At 35.3% G+C, this 23706-nt stretch overlaps 2 protein-coding genes across 3 annotated transcripts in view; one reads left to right on the top strand and one right to left on the bottom strand.

Moving 5' to 3' along the window:
• The window catches only part of LOC126776758 (yemanuclein), a 425903-nt gene that overhangs the window by 323987 nt on the left and 78210 nt on the right, over positions 1-23706 (bottom strand). The window lies entirely within an intron of this gene.
• LOC126776795 (protein Fe65 homolog) overlaps positions 1-23706 on the top strand; it is a 99581-nt gene that overhangs the window by 17606 nt on the left and 58269 nt on the right. For both annotated transcript variants that reach the window (XM_050499574.1, XM_050499573.1), the window contains exon 2: positions 2858-3036. In XM_050499574.1, coding sequence (XP_050355531.1) covers positions 2901-3036 — 136 coding nt within the window. In that variant the 5' untranslated portion in view covers positions 2858-2900. The remainder of the gene's footprint in view (positions 1-2857; positions 3037-23706) is intronic.

The raw sequence follows: 23706 nt of genomic DNA, 5'->3' as shown, positions 1-23706 counted from the left end.
GCGTGGTTGGTAGCTACTTGCCTTTCACGCCAAAGATTGTGGGTTCGATTTCCTACCAGTACAGACATTTCTGTGCATGAACATGTCTGTTTGTCCTAAGTCTGGGTGTAATTATTTGTATAAAAATGTATTTACAAAAGAAAAGTAGTATATGTAGTATATCAGTTTTCTGGTTTCCATAGTATAAGCTCTGCTTAGTCTGAGATCAGATGGCCGTGTGTGAATAATGTCCCAGGGTATTTATTTTAGAAATTTTCATAAAATACTTCAATGTCAGTAAAACACAGCTTATATTTAAATAATGTCACAACAATGTGTTAACAATAATGTGTTAAATAATGGTTAAATTATTTATAATCAATGGATAATAATAATGTCCTCCAGACCGATTTCGGCCAAGGCAACCAATCTTAAGAGAGATTAGTCAACTACGCAGGAGATATTTTAGTTTATAATCCGATGGGACGGCAATCCGACACGACCGGAAAGAGTTAAGGCACAGGACCAACGGCTTTACGTGCTTTCCGGAGCACGGGAGTGTACACACTTCCAACTTCCAGACTTCGGGTTGTAACTGAGAATTTTCTGACAGAAAATCCCAATAAATTTGTATTGATCTGACCTGGGCATTGAACCCAGGACATCCGAGTCTGCGGCCTTATATCAAGCCACTAGACCAACGAGGCAGTAAATCAATAAATACTAGTATTGTGTATTGACGCCATTCGCTAGAGATTTTTTATTTCTTTGTGAAGGTACATTTAGAAGAAGCGCTTCGAATCCACATTTATTATTCGCAAATTCTTCAAATCCTAGACCGTGTCGATGCTTTACATCAGCAACGTTCACACGCTGGTCTATATGAGTGAAAAACCAATACTATATTTTAAAGTTATAAATAACAGATACCTTATAACGCGCTGATATCTAAATAACATATGTATAAAACATTCACACATAGTAAACTTAATTAAAGGTCTTTAATAATAATACAATTTAGGAAAAAACAAGTCATACGTACATTGTAGTCTTCTATAAACGTCATGGACCGCTTACAACGTCACACCTTACGCCGCGTCACGATGCCTTACTATAGAAATGTACTTTCTGTTCTGGACTGTGGTATTTTAAAGCCAATCCCGGGGTTTGGACGTCGTAGACGGTGTTCAAACGCTTTGGGTGGTTTGGTTATTACGAACTTGCAGCTTAACGTGTCTAGCGTCAGTAAAAAATGTTAAAATTCAAATAAACACTACACGCGAGTACTGTATATCGACTATTGTTGTAATCGAGACGTCATTCGTTGAGGTACATCTCAGCCAAATTCAGTTTCAGCTTAAATATCGATAGTTATATCATAAATTGTTACAACGCTTGCAAGATCGAATGCCCGCCTAGCCTAGCACATATTATGATCCCTCAGCTGTCGTCCTACGTCCGTTGTAAGCGGAGGAAATAAAAATAAATATGTGTACAGGTGAATGCTAGGTTATACAAAAACATTTTTTCTTTAACTTTTGACCAATAGGCTGTAGATAGGTTAACAAAAAAATTAAATGTATTTATATAATAACATAATCGACCACCACCACTTAGGTGGGGCTTTGTGCAAGCCTGTCTAGGTACGTACCACCCACTCTACTACCGCTCTACGCAATACTTAGTATTGTTTCTTTCCGGTTTGAGTGAGTGAGCCGGTGTAACTACAGGCACAATCATAACATCTAAGTTCCCAAGGTTGGTGGTGCATTGGCGTTGTCAGGCATGGTTAATATTTCTTACATCGCCGGTGTCAATGAGCGGTGGTGGCCACTTACCATCAAACAAAATATTTGCACATATATATAGTAACAGTAACAGCCTGTAAATGTCCCACTGCTGGGCTAAGGCCTCCTCTCCCTTTTTTGAGGAGAAGGTTTGGAGCTTATTCCACCACGCTGCTCCAGTGCGGGTTGGTGGAATACACATGTGGCAGAATTTCGATGAAATTAGACACATGCAGGTTTCCTCACGATGTTTTCCTTCACCGAAAAGCACGAGATGAATTATAAACAGAAATTAAGCACATGTAAATTCAGAGGTGCTTGCCCGGGTTTGAACCCACGTTCATCGGTTAAGATTCACGCGTTCTTACCACTGGGCCATCTCGACTTATATGCCTTTTTCAACTTATAACCCGAGAGGAACTACTTGAAATAATAATCAAGCGCCATGAAGTTATTATGTAATTTTCAACGCCCATCGGACCATAACTAAAGTTACAAGTTTCTTCCAAGGAATTTATGTGACTAACGCAATGAATGTTGAAATGCCATCAATTTTCTCCGCGTACCACAATTAATACTTGTTACCTTGAACTTTTGACGTGGAAGAACTCACTTCATTACTCACCCGTGAAATGTTGACAACCGATGATATACTATTTTTATCATGATGATATACTATTTTGACGCGTGTGTTCTTGAAATGTTTTAATTGTTATGGTCAATGTCGGATATCAATAATATTTTATTATTTATATTTATATATTATATTTACCCACGTTTTCGAGGTTTGTTTCAAAATAGCCAAGGCAGGAGATTTATAAATATTTAATGGAATTAAAGTGATGATTCCTTTATGTATAGTCATATAACCAGTACTTCCGATGAGGGTTCATAAAAAGCAGTTTTTATACGTTTAAGAGGCTATCGCTGGCTAAACCTTTAGAGATTCATCGTACTAAATATTTTGTAACTTACTAATCGTATTTATCATTTTGTCTATGAGTAACTGCACTCGTGCGAAGCCGGGGTTGGTCGCTAGTGTTTTATATAATTATGTGTTCTTCTATTTATTAATTGTAATGTATGTGTAGAGCGGCGCGTGGAGCAGCGATGCTCGTGTCGGAGCGCTAGGGCATGCTCTGCGGCGCCATCTGGTCCGCCGCGCCGGTGAGCCTGCGCGGACTGGCGCCGCCGCTGCCGCCGCGCCCAGCTATCCTCGCCGCGCTCGTCATGCACGCACTGCATGCCAGCGATGAATCCAGCTTCATAGGTAAGCGTGAATTACATTTGCGGAGGATGATGTGAAAGGCTATGAAATTATTTTCTACATATTATTTTTTATCTCTTTTCCATTCCTTGATAAACAACATAAATTACACTGGAATATTCTAAGCAGTCATGACTCATTTAGTCACCTAAAAATTAAGAAGGAGAAAGAAAGATACATTTATATAATTAACAATAGAACAATAAAATAGAAAAGAAATAAATATAAGAAGGTTCGGTATTTTCTTGTTAAATAAATAATGCTACCACTGACAGCTTAAACGAGTCGATCAGTTCTGAATATCGTGAATATGTAAAAGAAAAATAACATAAATGGCATGAATGGCATAAATTTAGAATGTTCTGTTGAGTATCTAAAAAGTAAAAGCGTAACAAGCAAACAAACTAACAAAAAATTAGTAGTAAGCAAAACCCGTGGCTTCGCGTGGTAATTAATCTTTAACGAAAATCCTTCACAATACATGACGTATTATTATTAACGTACATAATTCCTATTTCAATTGTACATAAAATTAAATATATTTTTTTATTCAAATAGACTTAGACAAGTACTTTTGAATCCTATAAAAAATTAAATGACAGCCGTCGTAGTCTAAAACAAAATAAATGGTAGTTTCGTTTTATCATATTACCTTATAAATAGGTATTTTGAAATAAGAGACAGCCACTTCAATTTCATTTATTTTTATAGATAAGTCTTAAAAAGTAGACAACAAAGATAAGTTAATTTTTAGATGTGATAACTTTTGATAGACTAAACCGCTTTTGATGAAGTAACGACCAAACGGTACCTTAGAATAACCCTTATAATAATTAAGTTATTTGCAATTGCAAAATTGCCCCGGACAAACAGACAATATAATAAAAAATGATTGTTTTGGTTTTGGTAACCCGCAAATGGCCATATTAACTTTAAAATAGGCAGTTTTTTTAAGTATAGGTAGGCGGACAAGCATATGGGCTATCAGATGATAAGTGGTCACCAACGCTCATAGACTTCGCATTGTAAGAAATGTTAACCATCGCTTACATCGCTAATGCACCACAAACCTTGGGAACTAAGATGTTATGTCCTTTATGCCTGTAATTACACTGGCATACTCACCCTTCAAACCACAATAATACCAATTATTACTGTTTTGCGGTATAATATTTTATGAGTGGGTGGTACTTACTCAGAGTTTGCACAAAGCCCTCCTCTGGGAGTAGGGCTTTGTGCAAACTCTGAGTTAAGTTAACTAAAGTTAGTTATTTTGAAATCACAGACAGACAATTCAATTTTATTTGTACGTTTTCTATAGCTAATATAGACGGCATTTTAATAAACTTATGTAAAACAGTATTTAAGTTATCCTTTCTCTTGCGCTAATAAGGTATGTGCTACGTGAAAGCGATGCTTAAGCTAGGTGTAACCATATCGGATTTAGCCGACAAAGCCATATTTGTAATCGCGCATGATTTTCATTATAATAGTTACAGTTTAAATGTAACTAATCGATGAACTACTGGTGGTAGGGCTTTGTGCAAGCTCGTCTGGGTAGGTACCACCCACTCATCAGATATTCTACCGCAAACAGCAATACTTGATATTGTTGTGTTCCGGTTTGAAGGGTGAGTGAGCCAGTGTAATTACAGGCACAAGGGACATAAAATCTTAGTTTCCAAGGTTGGTGGCGCATTGGCTATAAGCGATGGTTGACATTTCTTACAATGCCAATGTCTAAGGGCGTTTGGTGACCACTTACCATCAGGTGGCCCATATGCTCGTCCACCTTCCTATTCTATAAAAAAAAGAACGTTATCAAGCACTGAATATCCATGTGCTTAATTTGTGTTGAGAATTCATCTGGTGCTCGGCGTTGAAGAAGAACATCGTGCGGAAAACGTGTCTAATTTTACTGATATTCTGACACTTGTGTACCCACAAACCCACATTAGAGCAGCGTCGTGGAATAAGCTCAAGCCTTCTCAAAGGAAGATAAGCCTTAGCCCAGCTGTGGTACTATTACATGCTGTTACTTTACTTTTTTATATTTCCTTCGCGAGCAAATGAAAAAGCGTAAATGCGTTGACTTTTGAGGTATCTATTTATCAGCCCATTGAATTGCCCCATATTTCAATTTTGACTTGACTATACATGATATAACTTTGAATATGTTAGTCTATAATCTAATAAGAATATCCCATGAAAACTACCATTTAAGTACTTTATATACAACTTAACATGTTAAAAAAGTTTGGACGCCTTATATCTCTCGGACATGGAGTGTCCATATGTCACCAATGAAAGTTTATTTTCAACCAACGATAACAGTTAATCGATACGATAAACATGTCTTCATACTAACTATGTATTTAACTATATATTAAAGGTTTAATAAATAATTTAAAAAAACCAACTTGGAATATACATATAATGCACACACACAACAGAGCTTACTTCTAGCGCACAAGCAAGCTCTAAGCAGAAGCCCAAGTAGGATTGCCATATAGCAAGAGAATATAATTAACACTTGGGATAATTAAGGTAATTTCCCTACTACATTCCACAAACTAAATTTTTATTATTTAACTTATGCTATACAATACGCAATTGTAATAATTATTTTGTCCCCAGCCGTTAGGTTTTCTGGAAAAGATAGCTACGTTGAGATAAGATTATTACAGATCAATTATTTAAAGTTATTTAAGTGTATTGTAAAGTTTCTTTGTTTGTAATATCTGTGGTTTAATGAGAATATTATTAATTATAAAAACTCAGTTCAACTTGTCCGAGAGGAGACTGAGTTACAACAGGTATTATTATCAAAAACAATAATAGTTGAAGAAATTTGTTCCTTAGATCCTAAGGATATACTTTACTTGCAGACACTATTGTAAAATATTTCCATACTATAATATAAAGTATAACAAAAACTATTTATAAAAAAGTATAGAAATGGTAATGATTGTAGTTCATATGATATTATTATTATAAATTGACTTTATTTTAACTTTGACACGTGTTTTAAAATGGCGTTTTACCGTTTATGTATAACATTTTACCGAATCGTATCGGATAGCGGAAAACGCATATTGATGACGTCGTTACGTAGATTGAACCGGTCGATGCTTACATAAAACGCTAATTTATATTCATTATTAACTTGGATTCGAAAAATATAACATCTCTTCTTATTGTCTGTACTGATGGCAGGAGGGCTGGTTAATTTTTCGCCCAAAGTATCGATTTAGATTTACGATTCAAAGGGAAAATGCTGCATTCTTGCCACCATTCCACTCGTACTCGGTCATTATTTGTACAGTAGCTAGTTTTAATTGTTGTTTGTATTTATTTATACAAATAAATTGCTTAAACGTTACTAGTTCATAAATATTTAATGATAATATAAATATATATTAATTAAATGAAATATTGCTAATCTTTATACAATCATAAATTTAAAAATATATAAACATATTAAATAGTGTAAATATTCATACGACAAGAAGTGCGTAGTGTGATGTTGTTTATGTTAAGAGGAAAATTGAATACATAGGGGGAATGTTTGGGAATAAAAAATAGGTAATCGATTCGACCAGTGTCATTCGTTTAAACACCGAGACAAACAAATATCGTACATATTAATACAACTACGGTTTTTGGGCATAAGATAAATGTGTCGCGCTGAAAGCTCTATGTATAATACAAATAATTAAAATCTAAAAATCATTAAATATCCTTAAAAATTCTATCTTTGTCCATCTAAAGATAACGACGCTAACTTTTATCTTCGAAGTTTCCTTTTACTTTACATAATCTTTTATACTCGTCGTAATGTACACGGAATGTCTCGATCAGGATTTCGGTCACGATTTCATTGGCCAAAAACATTTTATTATTCCATCGTAAAACTAGACCAACTGAACTTTTACCATTTTAAAATGTACATTAAAATATCAAGGTGAATATTACCTATAGTTTTTTTCTAATGGTCTACGACATAAGTTGAGCTGTGGTATTTATACGTTCAGCCCATTTCAAATATGTTCTAAACAATAAAACTAAAAAGGTTTTAAGACTAATTATTATTATTGTTTATCAATAGACCTGACAGATCCATTTTCCAAATACTTTTTTACGAAATATTTAGGCTTTATTTTTATACACAAAAAACTCATTGACCATTAAATAAAAATTCACTTTTCACAATACATACAATTCAACCTCTTGTTTTACTACAAATTTAAATACCACGCCGACTGGCCATTGGCTAAGGAATAAAATATATCATCAAAAAATATTTAATAATAATGTCCTCGAGACCGAGTTCGGGCACGGCAGCCAAACTCAAGAAAGTCAACTACGCAGGAGATATTATAGTGCACAAGTGTGTGCGCAAACAAAGGCGCACTCTCTATTCCGTAACTCATAATCCGATGGGACGGCAATCCGACACGACCGGAAAGAGTTCAGGCGCAGGACCAAAGGCTTTACGTGCTTTCTGAGGCACGGGAGTGTACACACTTCGAACTTCCAGACTCCGGGATGCTACTGACAATTTTCTGACAGAAAAACCCAATAACTTATTATTGGCCCGACATGGGAATTGAATCCAGGACCTCCGGGTCTGCGGCCTTACATCAAGCCACTAAACTAACGAGGTAGTCAAAAAAACAAAAAAAAAATATATATATTTATATATTATATTATTGTTATTCCTGTGACAAGTCGGGAGGGGAAGTTTAAAATGATAATAATGAATATCACAATGTTTTTCACATTATCATCATCATCATCATCATCACCAGCCGAAAGACGTCCACTGCTGGACAAAGGCCTCCCCCAAGGATTTCCACGTTGGCCGATCTTGCGCTGCCCGCATCCAACGGCTTCCCGCGACTCGTTCTAAGTCGTCGGTCCACCTTGTAGGGGGCCTGCCCACGCTGCGTCTTCCGGTTCGTGGTCGCCACTCGAGAACCTTTCTGCCCCAGCGGCCGTCGGTTCTGCGAGCAATGTGCCCCGCCCACTGCCACTTCAATTTAGCAATTCTTCGGGCTATGTCGGTTACTTTGGTTCGCCTGCGGATTTCATCATTTCTGATTCGATCTCGCAGAGAAACTCCGAGCATAGCCCTCTCCATTGCCCTTTGAGTGACCTTGAGCCTTCTTATGAGGCCCATTGTGAGCGACCACGTCTCTGATCCATAAGTCATCACTGGCAACACACACTGGTCGAAGACTTTCGACTTGAGACACTGCGGTATTTGGGATGAGAAGATATCGTGTAGCTTCCCGAACGCTGCCCAGCCGAGTTGAATTCGACGATTGACCTCTTTCTCGAAGTTGGACCTACCTAGTTGGATGGTCTGACCTAGGTAGACATAGTTGTCTACAACTTCGAGTGCAGAATTTCCAACCTTGACTTGAGTGGGTGCAACATGGATGTTCGACATGATTTTCGTCTTGTCCATGTTCATTTTTAGACCCACTTGTTGGGAAACCCTGCTGAGGTCATCGAGCATAGTGCCGAGGTCTTCCAAGGTCTCAGCCATAATTACAATGTCATCGGCAAATCGAAGATGAGTGATGTACTCGCCGTTAATATTGATGCCAAGTCCGTTCCAGTCCAGAAGCTTGAAAACATCTTCCAATGCAGCGGTAAACAGTTTCGGAGATATCACGTCTCTCTGTCTTACACCTCTCTGCAGTTGGATAGGTTTTGAGTTCTGATCCTGGAGTCGGATCGACATGGTGGCGTTCTCGTACAAGCACTTTAACACCCTGATATACCGATAATCAATTTGGCACCTTTGAAGAGAATTCAGCACGGCCCAGGTTTCGATCGAATCAAAGGCTTTCTCATAGTCCACAAACGCTAAGCAAAGTGGCTGGTTATACTCCCCAGTCTTCTGTATAACTTGCCGCAGCGTATGTATGTGGTCTATGGTGCTAAAGCCTTTCCGGAATCCGGCTTGTTCGGGTGGCTGGAAGTCGTCAAGCCTTTGCTCGAGACGATTCGTAATGACTCTCGAAAACAACTTGTAAACATGACTCAGCAGTGAGATGGGCCTGTAATTCTTCAGAAGGGTTTTATCACCCTTCTTAAAGAAAAGTACCACCACACTTCTGTGCCATGCTTTTGGCGTTTGACCTTTGGCAATGACGGAGTTAAAAAGCCTCTGAAGAGCCCTGAGGATCGGTGTACCACCCGCCTTCAGAAGCTCGGCTGTAATACCATCATCACCAGGTGCCTTGTTGTTTTTGAGTTGTCCGAGAGCCATTCTAATCTCGAAAAGACTGACGTCCTGAAAATCTTCAGTGTAGTGTCGGGTTAGTCTTGCTCTGGGATCTGCAGCATGACTACTGACAGGTGATTGAGCTGTCGTGTACAGCTGACCGTAGAACTTCTCAACCTCTTCCAACAGCTCAGATCTTGACGTGACTATTCTGCCATCCTCAGTTTTCAGCCTTGTCAGTTGACTCTGACCAACAGACAGATCTCTGGCGAACACTTTAGAGCCTTTGTTCCGCTCGATGGCCTCTTTAATGCGCATTGTATTAAATTGGCGAGTGTCGCGAGTTAGAGACTTTGAAATCCGTCTGTTGATCAGCCGATAGCCGGCAGCATCAGCTGGGGACGTCAGAATCATTTTCCGTCTTTTCTCCATAAGCCGTAGGGTAGAGGCAGAGATCTTTTTGGTTCCTTTTGTACGGCTGGTCTTGAAGGTCTTAGACCCGTACGGACAGTTTCCACAAGCCTGTCGTTGTATGTGTCCACTTCCTCGCAGTCTGCTAGGCAATCGAATCGGTTTTGGAGTTCGAGCTGAAAGGCTTCGGGATTTCGGATTTGAAGAGGTGATGGTCGGAGCGTAGACTTCATCAGTCGGGACCTCTGGAGTTTAACATTGATATTTAACGAGCCTCTTACGAGTCTGTGATCGCTCCCAGTTTTGACTGCATTGATCACGGAGACGTCATTAAATATTTGTCTTCTCGTCGACAAGATGAAGTCTATCTCATTCTTGGTTTTCCCATCAGGGCTCACCCAGGTCCATTTACGCTGACCTGGCTTCTTGAAAAAGGAGTTCATCATAAAGAGTCCCTCCTTCTCCATAAAGTCGGCCAACATCTGGCCCCGAGTGTTGCGGTCTCCAATTCCATGAGGTCCCACCTTTAACTCATCACCGAATCGTTTGCCCAGCTTCGCGTTGAAGTCCCCCATTACAAAAGTGAAATGAGTCTTGTTGGTATGTATGGCTTTAGATAAATCCTCATACATGACCTCAACCTCATCGTCGGAGTGTGTCGAAGTCGGCGCGTATACCTGTATGACCTTCAAAGAATACCGCTTGGTGATTCTGAGTATAAGGTACGCCACCCTAGCCGACACACTCTCGATTTTCACAACGTTGTTAACGAGGTACTTGTGGACTATGAACCCGACACCACCTTGAGACAGTTGATCGCCCTCTCGGAAATAGAGAAGGTTACCGGATTTCAGGATCATCGTATCCTCCCCCTGTCTTCGGACTTCGGATAATCCGACGATATCCCAGTGTAACCTGCTCAATTCTTCCTCCAGTTCGATGATCTTCTCGTCGGTCCGCAGTGTACGCGTGTTATATGTTGCCAGGGCCAGAGGTCGTCGGTGTTGGTAACACGAAATCTGCCGGGGATTCTTAGCATCTTCATTTTCACATTATACATTATTAAATATTAAAACGTCATTTTTCGAACTTTTATATAAGACGCTATGTAAGGAAGGTCATGTAACAATGGCTTAATATTTTCGTCTCAGTCCGTGATTCTATTACATATTCAGATAAACTTACTTTGATGTTTATCTTAAAACATCTGTTGTTATTGTATTTTGGAATTTTCGCACGAAACATAATGTAATTATTTAAGACAAAATCGAAGAAAGTAGCTGTTGTTGACTTGCTTTCCAAATAAAGTAAGTAGTAGTAGGGCTTTGTGGAAGCCCGTCTGTGTAGGTAACTCTCACTATTCTACCACCAAATAGCCATACTTATATATCCCATTGTTGGGCTAAGGCCTTTCCTTTTAAGGTTTGTTTATTATTCCACAACGCTGCTCCAATGCCACATATGTGGCAGAATTATAGAGAAATTAGATCTTTGTTCTTTACGATGGTTTCCTTCACCGTCAAACACGAGACGAATTAACGAGATGAAACAAACACAAATTCAGCACATGAAAATTCAGTGGTGCTTATTTGGGGTTGAACTCGTGATCATCGGTTAAGGTTCACGCCTTCTTACCTTTGGCCCATCTCGGCTCCCCTTGTAGATTACGATAGCGATTATTTTTTTCTTCGTCACAGATAACGAAATAAATACAAGTTCTTAATTGAATTTGTGACTATTTTTTAAAAAGTTGCCTATTGCTTAACGCAGTGATGACAAATGAAACAAATTAATATTAATAATTTGAAACCCTGTTACATATTTAGAAAAAATATAACCTGGACACTAATGAGTCTCATGCCAGAACGTAATGCCAGTCCACACTTGGTCTATATAGTAAGAGCATTATAAAGATATCATATATCTTAGAAAATCCGCACTAAACATGCAGTAGGGGGGGTAACGGGGTACGGCGCCAAGATGTCTGTAGATAACGCTCGCGTGAGTCGGCAGCCATTTTGACGAAATGAACTGGTTATTCGTATTACTGATATAAAATCGATTTGTCGAGGTTATTTTATTTGGTTAAAAAGTTTAATATAGTTAATACTGCTTTTATTGTTATAGAGATATAATCTATTCATAAATAGACAAAGAAAAAACAAAATATATTCTTTTGTTATTTTATTTTTTTCGTTTGGTAACTATTGATGAGCGTTATTGTTACCAAACATAAAAATGGAAATAGGAGTATAAGCAACAATGGTCGAATCATTCCAATTCATACATATATTGACCTCAAATGTTCATGATTGATGATGATAATTAGTCAACTACGCAGGACATGTTATGTTATAGCGCACAAGTGTGTGCACCAACACAGATGCACTCTATTTTCTTACTCTCCTAATCCGATGGGACGGCTATCCGACACGACTGTGGATAGTTCAAGCGCATGACCAACGGTTTTACGTGCTTTCCGAGGCTTGGGAGTATATACACTTCCGGTACGCACTCCGGGCTGATACTGAGAATTTTTTATTGGCCTGAATAATATCAAGAATCAGAATGTTACAAAATCATTAAAATAATATCAAATTCAGAATGCTACAAAATCGATACCCGATTATCGATTCAATGTCCCGTTTGACTCGTTGCGTAATTCAACCTCTAGATTCTAATTTGAAAAGCCTACATAAATTCGCCCAATTCACAAAACGTTGCCAAAAACTTTACTGTCGACGAGAATTACTTTATATACAAACTGTTTGAAGCATGTTATATATTGTTAATAACATGCTTCAAACGGTTTGTATATAAAGTGGTTTTGTTAAGAGAGTGAATTCAAGATATATATGAGTGTATTGCTGTAAGACATGTTTCAGGCTGTAACAATTCATATTATTAGCATTTTATTTCACTTAAGATTTTATTTTATAAAATAGGAAGGCGGACGAGCATATGGGCCATCTGATGGTAAGTGGTCATCAACACCCATAGAAGTTGGCATTGTAAGAAATGTTAGCCATCGCTTACATCACCAATGCGCCACCAACCTTGGGAACTAAGATGTTATGTCCCTTGTGCCTGTAATTACACTGGCTCACTCACCCTTCAAACCGGAACACAACAATAACAAGTACTGCTGTTTTGCGATAGAATATCTGATGAGTGGGTGGTACCTACCCAGACGAGCTAGCACAAAGCTCTACCACCAGTAAAATATTGTAGAGCTATATACCTATAAGTAAATCTGGAGGTACACTATATTTTTTTAATTTATAATTGAAAGGTCATTGAGGCAACAAGACATACACCGACACTTTTTCATATTTTTTTTTTAAATCGATAGTACATTCAGTTATGAGATTTTAATTCACTCGTAATGTAAATACTATTTGTAATAATAAAAAATAATTGAAGTTGAAAGGTTAAATACACATTGTTAAATACAAATTAACGGATTAATTCACATTGCTTTTATTTCAATTAAAACTGAGTGAAAATTCATTTTACATTTTACAGAAAATTTTCAACGTTTAACAGCTGTTTTGTAAACCGTTTAAAATGTAAGCGCTTCAATGTTGCATATAATAATATTTGCAACGGATACTGGATATAGAATACGAGGTGCTATTAAGCATACTTAACGTTGAAAAAAAACGTTTGCACACCACAATAAAGCGCTGAGTATGCTTTACGGATGTTTGATGACTCTCGACTGTTTCACTATCTGTACTTTTTTCTGATGCTGTTACCCATTATGGCCCTTATAGTATCACTGGACAAAGGTGGCGAGTACACTACCTTGAAATTTGGTCTATTTTGGGCCGCAAATTATGTACAGGAAGCCTCCCATAAAATTCCACTATCCCATCAACACAGAACGTAATGTGCCTTTGAAACCCCAACCGTTTTAATGTATTCTCTTTAAGGCAATTTTTTTTCTCTCTCTCTCTCTCTCTTGTTTTTACTAAAACATGAGTAAATGAAATAAGTAATATTATATTTAAACTCATATTAGTAGTATTTATAGTATTACTTTTGATAACTCTTTTGTTAGTATTTCTGAAATGATTATATTGTCTCATACAGTTAGTTCTTTATAACGTATTTCACGGATAATCCGATACAGTGTATAAATATGCATAGAAAATAATATAAAATAATGAACTTTATTATTAGTTCAATAAATATAATTTTGTCATGTCACTGAGAGAATTTCATAGATGGAACCGATAAGCCAATAGCCGCTTCATCCATAATTCCATAGTACGTTTGTCACAACGATTCCATCCAAATAAATATGATTTTAGTGAAGTCGAATTCCAAATTCAAATCCATTGGATAAACAAAAAATTGGAATAAAATGCTAGATCCGTTAGTATTCGTAAGTGCTCTTAGGGAATACGGTTCGAAACGTGTTCGTGAGGACTTAAGGAGTATTCGAACAATCGGAGTTCCGTCCATTGAACTCAGAACTCTTAGTTTCCTCTTGTTGATTAAGAAAGATTCACAGTGGAATTTTTTCAAGAAACGTTTATACTTTTTCTTTTATTGATTTGTTCTTTTTTGACCTAATTCACTGTATGCACAGTGTTTTCAGCATAAAATAAAAGCTACACATATGTATATTTCAAACTAGATTAAAAAATAAAAACATTTCACAACAAACAAAACAGCAGTATTTGTATTGTTGTGTTCCGGTTTGAAGGATGAGTGAGTCAGTGTAATTACAGGTACAAGGGACATAAAATCTTAGTTCCCAAGGTTGGTGGCGCATTGGCTATGTAAGCGATGGTTGACATTTCTTACAATGCCAATGTCTAAGGGCGTTTGGTGACCACTTACCATCAGGTGGCCCATATGCTCGTCCGCCATCCTATTCTATAAAAAAAAAAAATGTCGGAATAGAGAATGCGTCTGTGTTTGTGCATATATTTATAATATGTCAAACGGACATAATTTCTAATTGTTATTAGTATTATTATTTCTGTTTCTATCTGCGACTATTAGAGCTACATAGCGTTACCACAGGATACTAATGAAATATTTTTATTAAAACCAGACAAATGATTACAGAGAAAAGCGTGATTGATATGCAAATAGATCCTACATTTAATCCACTTTTTCATAACAAATAAATCAACATATAAGTATGTACATAATATGTATATGAGTAATAGTCACTATTCAAGCGAACAGCTATTATACTGAATGCATACTAATTTTCTATGAACCAGAAATTGTGTTACTATTCCACTACAAATTGTTAACTAAGAACAATGAAAATAGAAGTGGCACATTGGCAGTGGCTATTTTAAAAACAATGTTTTTTTTTTATATATAATAGTAACTGCCTGTGAATGTACTAATACTGGACTAAGGCCTCTTCCTTTGAAGAGGTATGGAACTTATTTTACCACGCTTTTCTTTTACTTTTTGGAAGGTAGTACGCATTTAATTGGTGGTAAATCTTTGTGCGTGTATTTTTGTGTTGAAGGGTGAGTGAGCCAGTGACAATTTCTTAGTACTGAGCCATCTCAATGATTTTATATATAACTCAATAAAATTTATAATTTTTTATATGCATATCTCAAGCGTACTTGTTTAAATCGCATTTATTATGAATATAAGCGAACGCAACTCGTTAGGTACACTAATAGAAGTGAAAATCATTTTTGGAACGCTTGCAATGTTTTTAATTCACACTTGACATAAAATTTCACCGCACCCCATAGTATTTTACTTGAAACATATTTTATGTCATTTCTATATATTTGTTTACTGTAGCCACGATGAATTTTTCAGTTTCAGCAATGACTCACCCGGTTTTCCCTCTACCCTGTAAATAAAACTGCGTTACATTTATATTAGCAAAGGAGTTTAAACCTTATACCATTTTAATATGGTTCTATTTCCATACACACCCCTAGTAATGTCTCTAAGGCTTTCATAAAGCGCGTGTTAGTCAGAGATTGGTCCGTTTTCGATATTCAAAGACCCTGTTATGTGTCGATGGCTGATTATTCCATTGTTTGTGTGTGACATTTCAAAGAAACTGAGTAAGTTAGTCATTTTAATGCCATTAATTAAAGTTGCGACCTTTAAAAAGTTTTCGGCCAGTCTTAGTCTTACTTTTACATAAAGTTCTATATGTAACGCAATAGGGAAACGTTTGACGTTTGAACTGCATGTGTTTTCGTTTTTTATATATAAGATAAATATACATACATGTTTCTATTGCCTTCTAGTATCTCGTTCAGATAAGACACATATTGTCTTTAGATTTAATCTATTCGCATGTCAAATTTCATTTAAATTAATTTAAAGTTTTTATTGTTTTCATTGATCAGTCAATAATAAGTGCTTCCATGGTGTTCTTATGGTGGATTTTGTATGTATGTTAAGAAAATTGTCACGGTATTGACTTGATCAACGTGGTCTACGTGGTCTTGACGATCCTAACCCACTAGTGTTTTTTAGACGCCGCCTGCCGCGGGCGGTGTCGCTTTACTTCCCGCAGCGCCGGAGGCAGATGCGATTCGGAACTACTCGACGATGCATCGGTATTAAGCATTCACGAAATTCGTGTTTACGTTACATCACAAGATATACACGTGCATTAAAACATTATGGATTTTTTTTGTATCGGAAACAAATAGTATTCATCCCACAGCTGGGCAACAGCCTCATTTCTTATTTAAGTCGTGGTTTGACACTATCGGTGGATACACAGTATTTTATCAAATACAAGTGCACATGAAAACTTAGTGCTGTTTTCTCGGTTTTGAACCTGTAATCTTCTGTTTAGATTTCCATATTATAGCCACATCTATGTGTTATGTAATTATTTTAGTTGGATATTCTGCAATCCACATTGGTACTGCATAAAATCCTCTAAGCCTCGCATCCTTCCCCTTACTTAAGGAGATACGCTTTCGCTCAGCATTGAGCGATTTATATACATATATAATGTGTATAATATCATAATTATTATTAATGAGGATGTAAATATACAAATTAAAATTAATTACTGTATCAGTCATGACCGCGACGAACGGTGTCAGAAATGTTAGAATTATTTTCCTGTTGTTTGAAAAATTTCATCGTTACTTGATTTTGATACATTATATAAATCCTAATATTATAAATGCAAAAATGAGTTTGTTTACTTGTTTGTTATGAATCTATTAACTCCCTCCCACTCAGAAGTAAACGAAGCGTTGTATATAATATAATTAAATAACAATTCTCACTTTTATGTGCATCGATTATGTTTCTTATAAAATAACTCTTCCAAATAAATGCGATAACATTATTAGAATTGTCAGTAATGGTAAAATAAAACTCTTTCCATATTATATTTCTTTTGAAATTAACTTCAAACTCGTATTTCTTTCTCACAAAACATTTTATTCAAGAAAAGAAAACAATCGCTACGGGGAGTGCTTGCCGCAAATACTTTAAAAATTGTTCGTGTCACTTTTAACATTATTCTATTACATATATTATTTTATTTTTTTATTTATTTTATAGTAAACAAACATAATTTTTAAGTAACATACAAAGTGATATATACGTTGTATATATGTGTCCTAAGAATTAACAATTTTAAATAATGACATTTACTAACACCATACATCGCAATTATACAAATCTAGTTTTGCTCACTCCAATTTAACATTTTTTAACCACATAAATAATTATATTCGTTAAAAATATTCGACTTATGACCTTATTGTGAAATTAATTTTGTCAATTCATTTATTGTCATAACGCTGTTGAATCAATGAACAAATAAATTAACCTTGCAAGGGACCGTACCTAATTACAAAGGAAGTTAGCAGACGATATTTGGTATAAATTAATTGATTGCTTATGCCGGTCAGTTTTGTTGTACAGCAATGAAATATTGTTGTGTATTTTAAGGAAACATTTGTATAACCTACAAATGTGTGAAATGTGTATTGAGGACTGGTTGAGCCACGACCCACGAGTTTCTTAAGATTAGTAAACCACTGAAAGGGAAGCCCTAACAACTAGTAACACAGCCTTGTGCCTTTTATTAGACTGGCTTTTGTAATGAACGTAGATAAAATTTCGCCATTCACAAAATGTATAAAAGACTATTTAGTTCAAACCCACACATTCGACGAAGCCTTACAGAGTCAAACGTGAGCCACGATATTTGCGAATCTTTGCACACGCAAAACTTTTCTCATTTATGTCATCGTATAGAAAACTTAAGTCGTGGGATTTAAAGGATCCGTTTAAATGAATACCACACGAATTTGAACTTTGTTTTTTATTATAGAATAGTCATGCGCATATGGACAATCTTATAGTAAGTGGTCACTAACGTCATAGACATTGGCATTGTAAGAAATATAAACCATCTCTTACAATACGAATGTTGTTATTTTTTTGGATTTTTATTTGGGTTGTTGTGTTCCGGTTTGAAGGATAAGTGAGCTAGTGTAATTACAGGCACAAGGGACATAACATCTTAGTTCCCAAGGTTGGTGGCGCATTGACGATGTAAGCGATGGTTAATATTTTTTACAATGCCAATGTCTATGGGCGTTGGTGACCACTTACCATCAGGTGGCCCATATGCTCGTCCGCCTACTTATTTTATATAAAAAAAAAGAAATGTCACTTACTTAGAACACAGAACGATTTTTTGTTTATAAACTGACACAAAGTCCCATTGACGTCACTAATAGTCCGCATAATTGAAATTGCTGATACATCCTTCTAATTTAATATACATATGTAGATAGAGATTATCTCCAACTGGATTATTTTATATCTGACTCACCTTTAAATAAGAAAAAGACGCCCATAATTTGCGTGGGTGAAATTCCAGGACATAAGTAGTATGTTTAATTTATTCCTTAATGAACCGTCAACACGTAATCGTTAATTAAAAAGCTAGTGAAAAAAGGCTGTCTTTGTTTTATTAAACTGTTACGAGTACTAATGAAATATAACTAACCCATTTTTTTTTAAGTCCTGTTTGTGTACACGTTCGTTTAAACTTGGAATTGAGAGTAAATCTCAAGTTAAAATAATACTATCGATGTTGTCTTTTAAAAGAATTTTCACATGTCACTTTAAGAGTGTCGTGGCATTTTCGAAAAACCTAAATAGCCTTTATTTTCCTTAGAGAACACAAGTATTCGATCTCTATTCTATGTTGATAATTTTCACATGTGTCAATGTGTTTCGCGATCAAACCGATGGTTTTCAGTAATTTAAGTAAATACAAAATAATCTCCAACGTGTCAAACAAATTTGTCATTTTTCACATAAAAAGATTTTACTAACGTGATACAAGTACATTAACAGATTTGAACACTATAAAATATACGTTTAATTTGAATAAAATGAACGTGACATTTTGTAGCGACGGATAATAACTGTCATTTTTATTCAGTGCTGTAGTATTTAAGCGGGAAATTTCAGCTGTCAAAAGGTCATCGTACTGTAGTACTCTTGATTCACAGGCAGTGCTGCCAAATGGAGACGTTTTTTATGTTTTCACGCAATTTAAGTTTTTGCATGTCTGGCTGACTTAAATATCGATGTTAAGTTACACTTTAACCCTTTTTTCAAATGAGTGTATACAGTAACAGCCTGTTAATGTCCCACTGCTGGGCTAAGGCCTCCTCTCCCTTTTGAGGAGAAGGTTTGGAGCTTATTCCACCACGCTGCTCCAATGCGGGTTGGTAGAATACACATGTGGCATAATTTCAATGAAATTAGACGCATGCAGGTTTCCTCACGATGTTTTCCTTCACCGTCAAGCACGAGATGAATTATAAACACAAATTAAGCACATAAAAATTCAGTGGTGCTTGCCCGGGTTTGAACCCACGATCATCGGTTAAGATTCTCGCGTTCTAACCACTAGGCCATCTCGGCTTTTTTTTTGTATAAACAAAAATATAAGTATAATAAAAAAATAGTGTATAAACAAAAATATTATATAATACAATGATTGAATAATAAATTACTCTGATGTGTAAAGTATTAAAAAAAAACTTATATTAATTTAAATGTGGAAACATTACTCTTTTTTTAGCATTAATTTTAATCATGTTTTTTGCTGTCACAAAATCAACATGTCAAAAGGTCATCACACTTAACGAAGAACCACTTCATACGAAGCTGCTATTAAAAAAAATTAAAGTTTTCTCATTAAAATGTCGCTACAACTCTCGTTAATTATGCATGCGTTTTAATTTGTTAAACGAAATCATTTTGCTATGGGATAATTTGAAGTTTATTTTTAAACAGAATAATTTTACTTTTATTTATTTTAGCTGACAACTAACAAACAAGAATGAAAATGCATTTACTGAATTTATATGAATGTATAGTAGCGTTAGTATTGTTATTTACTGAATTTTCATTTTGAATTATAGAGTGAAATTAAAAATCAGTTATTTGCTTTTAAGCTATAAAAACTAAGCAACAAATCTTCAAAGCTAGTATTGTTTTATATGTAGTAATGATGACTTAATTCGTTTTTTTTTTCAAAACGAAGCATAAATTATGGATATTATAAAAAATTAAGCGCTTTGGTTACTAGACAGCTTTATCCAATCAGATCTTTTAGAGTCGTCAAACTTGAATTTGTTACTTTATCTGTCTTTATACTATATGGCGATACTTGCTATATTGCAAGAGTATATTTTCAAATACATATATATTAATAGGCACACGGTTTGCCTATTAACACCCCGGAATAACCGTCTAAAAACTGGACTACACGATTTTAACCCAGGACCTCGGGATATGCAGCCCTATACCTTAGCCACTAAACATATGTGGCAGATGATGTATGTATAATGTATATAATAATAAAACGTGAAATATGTTTTTTTTTTTATAGAATAGGAAGGTGGACGAGCATATGGACCACCTGATGGTAAATGGTCACCAATGCCCATAGACATTGGCATTGTAAAAAATTTAAACCATCGCTTACATCACCAATGCGCCACCAACCTTGGGAACTAATATGTTGTCCCTTGTGCCTGTAATTACACTGGCTCACTCACCCTTCAAACCGGAACACGACAATACCAAGTACTGCTGTTTTGCGGTAGAATATCTGATGAGTGGGTGGTACCTACATAGACCCGCTTGCACAAAGCTCTACCACCAGTAAATATTTATAATATATTTATAACATTTAATATATTCCTTTTCACCAAGTAACTATGTATTTATTTAACGTAATAATTAAGCACTGTAATAATTGAAGTTCTTATATGATTTCATACTCAATACTATAATTATAGTAAGTAGTTAGAAGTATTGATACGATGCAATATGTTGAGTAAACATGCGTGGTAAATCAGTTGCGCACGCGCATCACACTGCCCCAAATACATACCCACATATGTGTTTGTTTTTACGTTTCACTGAAAACGATGAAAAACTATAATTCATATTGCATGCAATTTTGTAGTTTTTCTGTTAATTTATTACACATTTTGGTAATAAAATAAATCATTTGATAACCATATTTCTAATCCAAACTAATCTATATACTTATGTTTTATAAAATCTGGAAGAAAACGTTTCTATGCATTCGTTTATTTTACAATCTCAATCGAAATTTTCGAATCGATTAAATTAAATATTATTCGTATTAGTTCATAGATTTCATAAAACTTGCATATAAAAATGTTTTTTTAAATAACAAAATTGAAACACAGCAGTACACAATCGTAAAATTTTAAAAAGTGATATTGACTATAATTATAACATTTAGAAGATAAATATATCGAAATATCAACGTAAATTGGCTTTCAAAATTTTACATATCAAGAAAGTTCTAAAAAAACGACGATTTAAAAAAGGTGGCAGGTTCGGGATGGATGCGGACTGCCCAAGATCGGGATGGTTGGCGTTCTATGGGGAGGCTTTCGTCCAGCAGTGGACGGCAAAAGGCTGAAAAAAAAAAAGAAAAAAAGAAAGTTCTTACAGAATAGCACTACGGAATGCAGAATAGTATTATTTAAAGTAGATAATTTTTAGCTTACTATGCAAATAAGTCATTTTATACTCATTTAGATATTTTTTTAAGATCTTCAAAGGATTACACTTCGCAAAATATGGAACTGAATAATAAGTGTTTCTGTATAATTAGGTGCATATTTAAACAAGACTATTATACAAGAAGAATAAAAGGTTTTTTTTTATAAAATAGGAGAACAGACAAATGGGCAACCTAATGGTGCCAGCACCAGCATAGACATTGGCGCTGTAAGAAATATTAACCATACCTCGCCAATGCAACATCAAACTTGGGAACTAAGATGTTATGTCCCTTGTGCCTTTAGTTACGCTGAGATTGTAGTATAAGTTATTATGGTGTATTCTATACTGTTACTATTATATTAGAAGAATGTCATATATCATTATCATAATGTAGAAACTCGAGAACTGTTTACAAATTACTGACATATACATCTTTTATTTAATATTTATTCATATAAAATTTGTACATAAGTTTTTTTTTAATAATAAAATAATTCTCCTATGCAATGTGCGTAAATTAATTCCCAGTACTGAATAGAGAGTGGTTTGTTTTCCTTTTGACGCAACCGTGTCTTGTGTGCAGACTCGCTAATGGTTAATCAATAGTTTCCGGCAGTCATGCATTAATTATTCACATCGATTGTAACATCTGATCGGTATAACGTGAAAACTTATTATGTTTACAATACAACATGCGTAAGTGTAAACAATTATGAAATGAACAGAATTATGGAAATAGAGTAGGTGTTCCAAAAAATATATATTTCTATACAGAAATTGGCTCCTCTTTTCCAATTTGGCTCAAATATTTGACAAAAATAAAAATAATGTCAATTAGTGGTTAGACTATAACTCACGATGTTTAAGCAAATTCAAAAATGAAGCTACTCTGTGTCCCTATGGTTGTACAAAATTATTATTATTAGTGATAAAATCTACCCTTGCAGCGGTCTGTTGTCGACAGATAGCGTTGGGAATTTGTTAAAAATAGTGAAAATGTTAGCAAAGTAGCCTTACGGTGCCATAAATAACGGAAAAAAAAATTGGTTGGAAATTGATCATCTAATTTCCGTCGAGAAAAAGATTATTATACGCAAATTTTCGGAAAATACACATCATCTCAACATCTATGAGCATTAATTCGCGTCTTCACCTATCAAAATTACACCTACTACATGTTTATTGAAAATATTCGTATGTCTGGGTTTGAGGCTTATCAGAATTATTCTGAACTGTAAGTGACACTCAAGACTCTGACTTTTGAAGATTATTGATAATGATCCTTGTTTGAGTATAATCTTTATGAAAAGCACACATGACAGATATAGACCGGATTAGGCAATATGTAAAATCTTAGAAAAATACTCGGCCAATATGTTACAAAGAAGATCGTTTCTACCCGACAGCGCTTTAAATATGCAAAAAAATGCTTACTAATGGTAAAGGCCTCTGTTCATGCCTCTTGGACTTGTGTTTAGTTTTCTTATGAAAACGAATAAAATAAATGAAGCAGAGATCCAGTATCTAATATTTCGATAGATGTATTAGGATTAAAAAAAAATAGAAAAGCAACAGTTGGTAAGTAAAATATCTGTGTTTTTTTTAATATGGAGTTGGAATTAATCAAACGGATGCAATTAGAACAATGACCACATGAATTAGATGAGCTTTATTATTTCTTCATTTTCCGCGTCCACATCCAGTTATAAATGCAGGATGTCTGCTTCATGGAATTTCTTCATTTTATGGATGATTTCGACCATTTGCCACAGAGGCATGAACAAATTAACAAGGATACTTGTTTGTATAAAAAGGATATTTTGTTTTTTAATATGTGTATTATGTATGTAAATTTCGTTGGCACGCTCTGCAGCCTAATTATCTCTTTAGATATTGACATATGAGATGTTGTTAGAAAAAAAAAATTATGAAATTAAACAAAAACCCGATTGCGAAAAAAACTG

This window comes from Nymphalis io, chromosome 21 (genome assembly GCF_905147045.1).
Source record: "Nymphalis io chromosome 21, ilAglIoxx1.1, whole genome shotgun sequence".
NCBI lineage: Eukaryota > Metazoa > Arthropoda > Insecta > Lepidoptera > Nymphalidae > Nymphalis > Nymphalis io.
The sequence above is the reverse complement of the archived record's forward strand: the minus strand, read 5'-3'. Positions and strand labels throughout refer to the sequence as shown.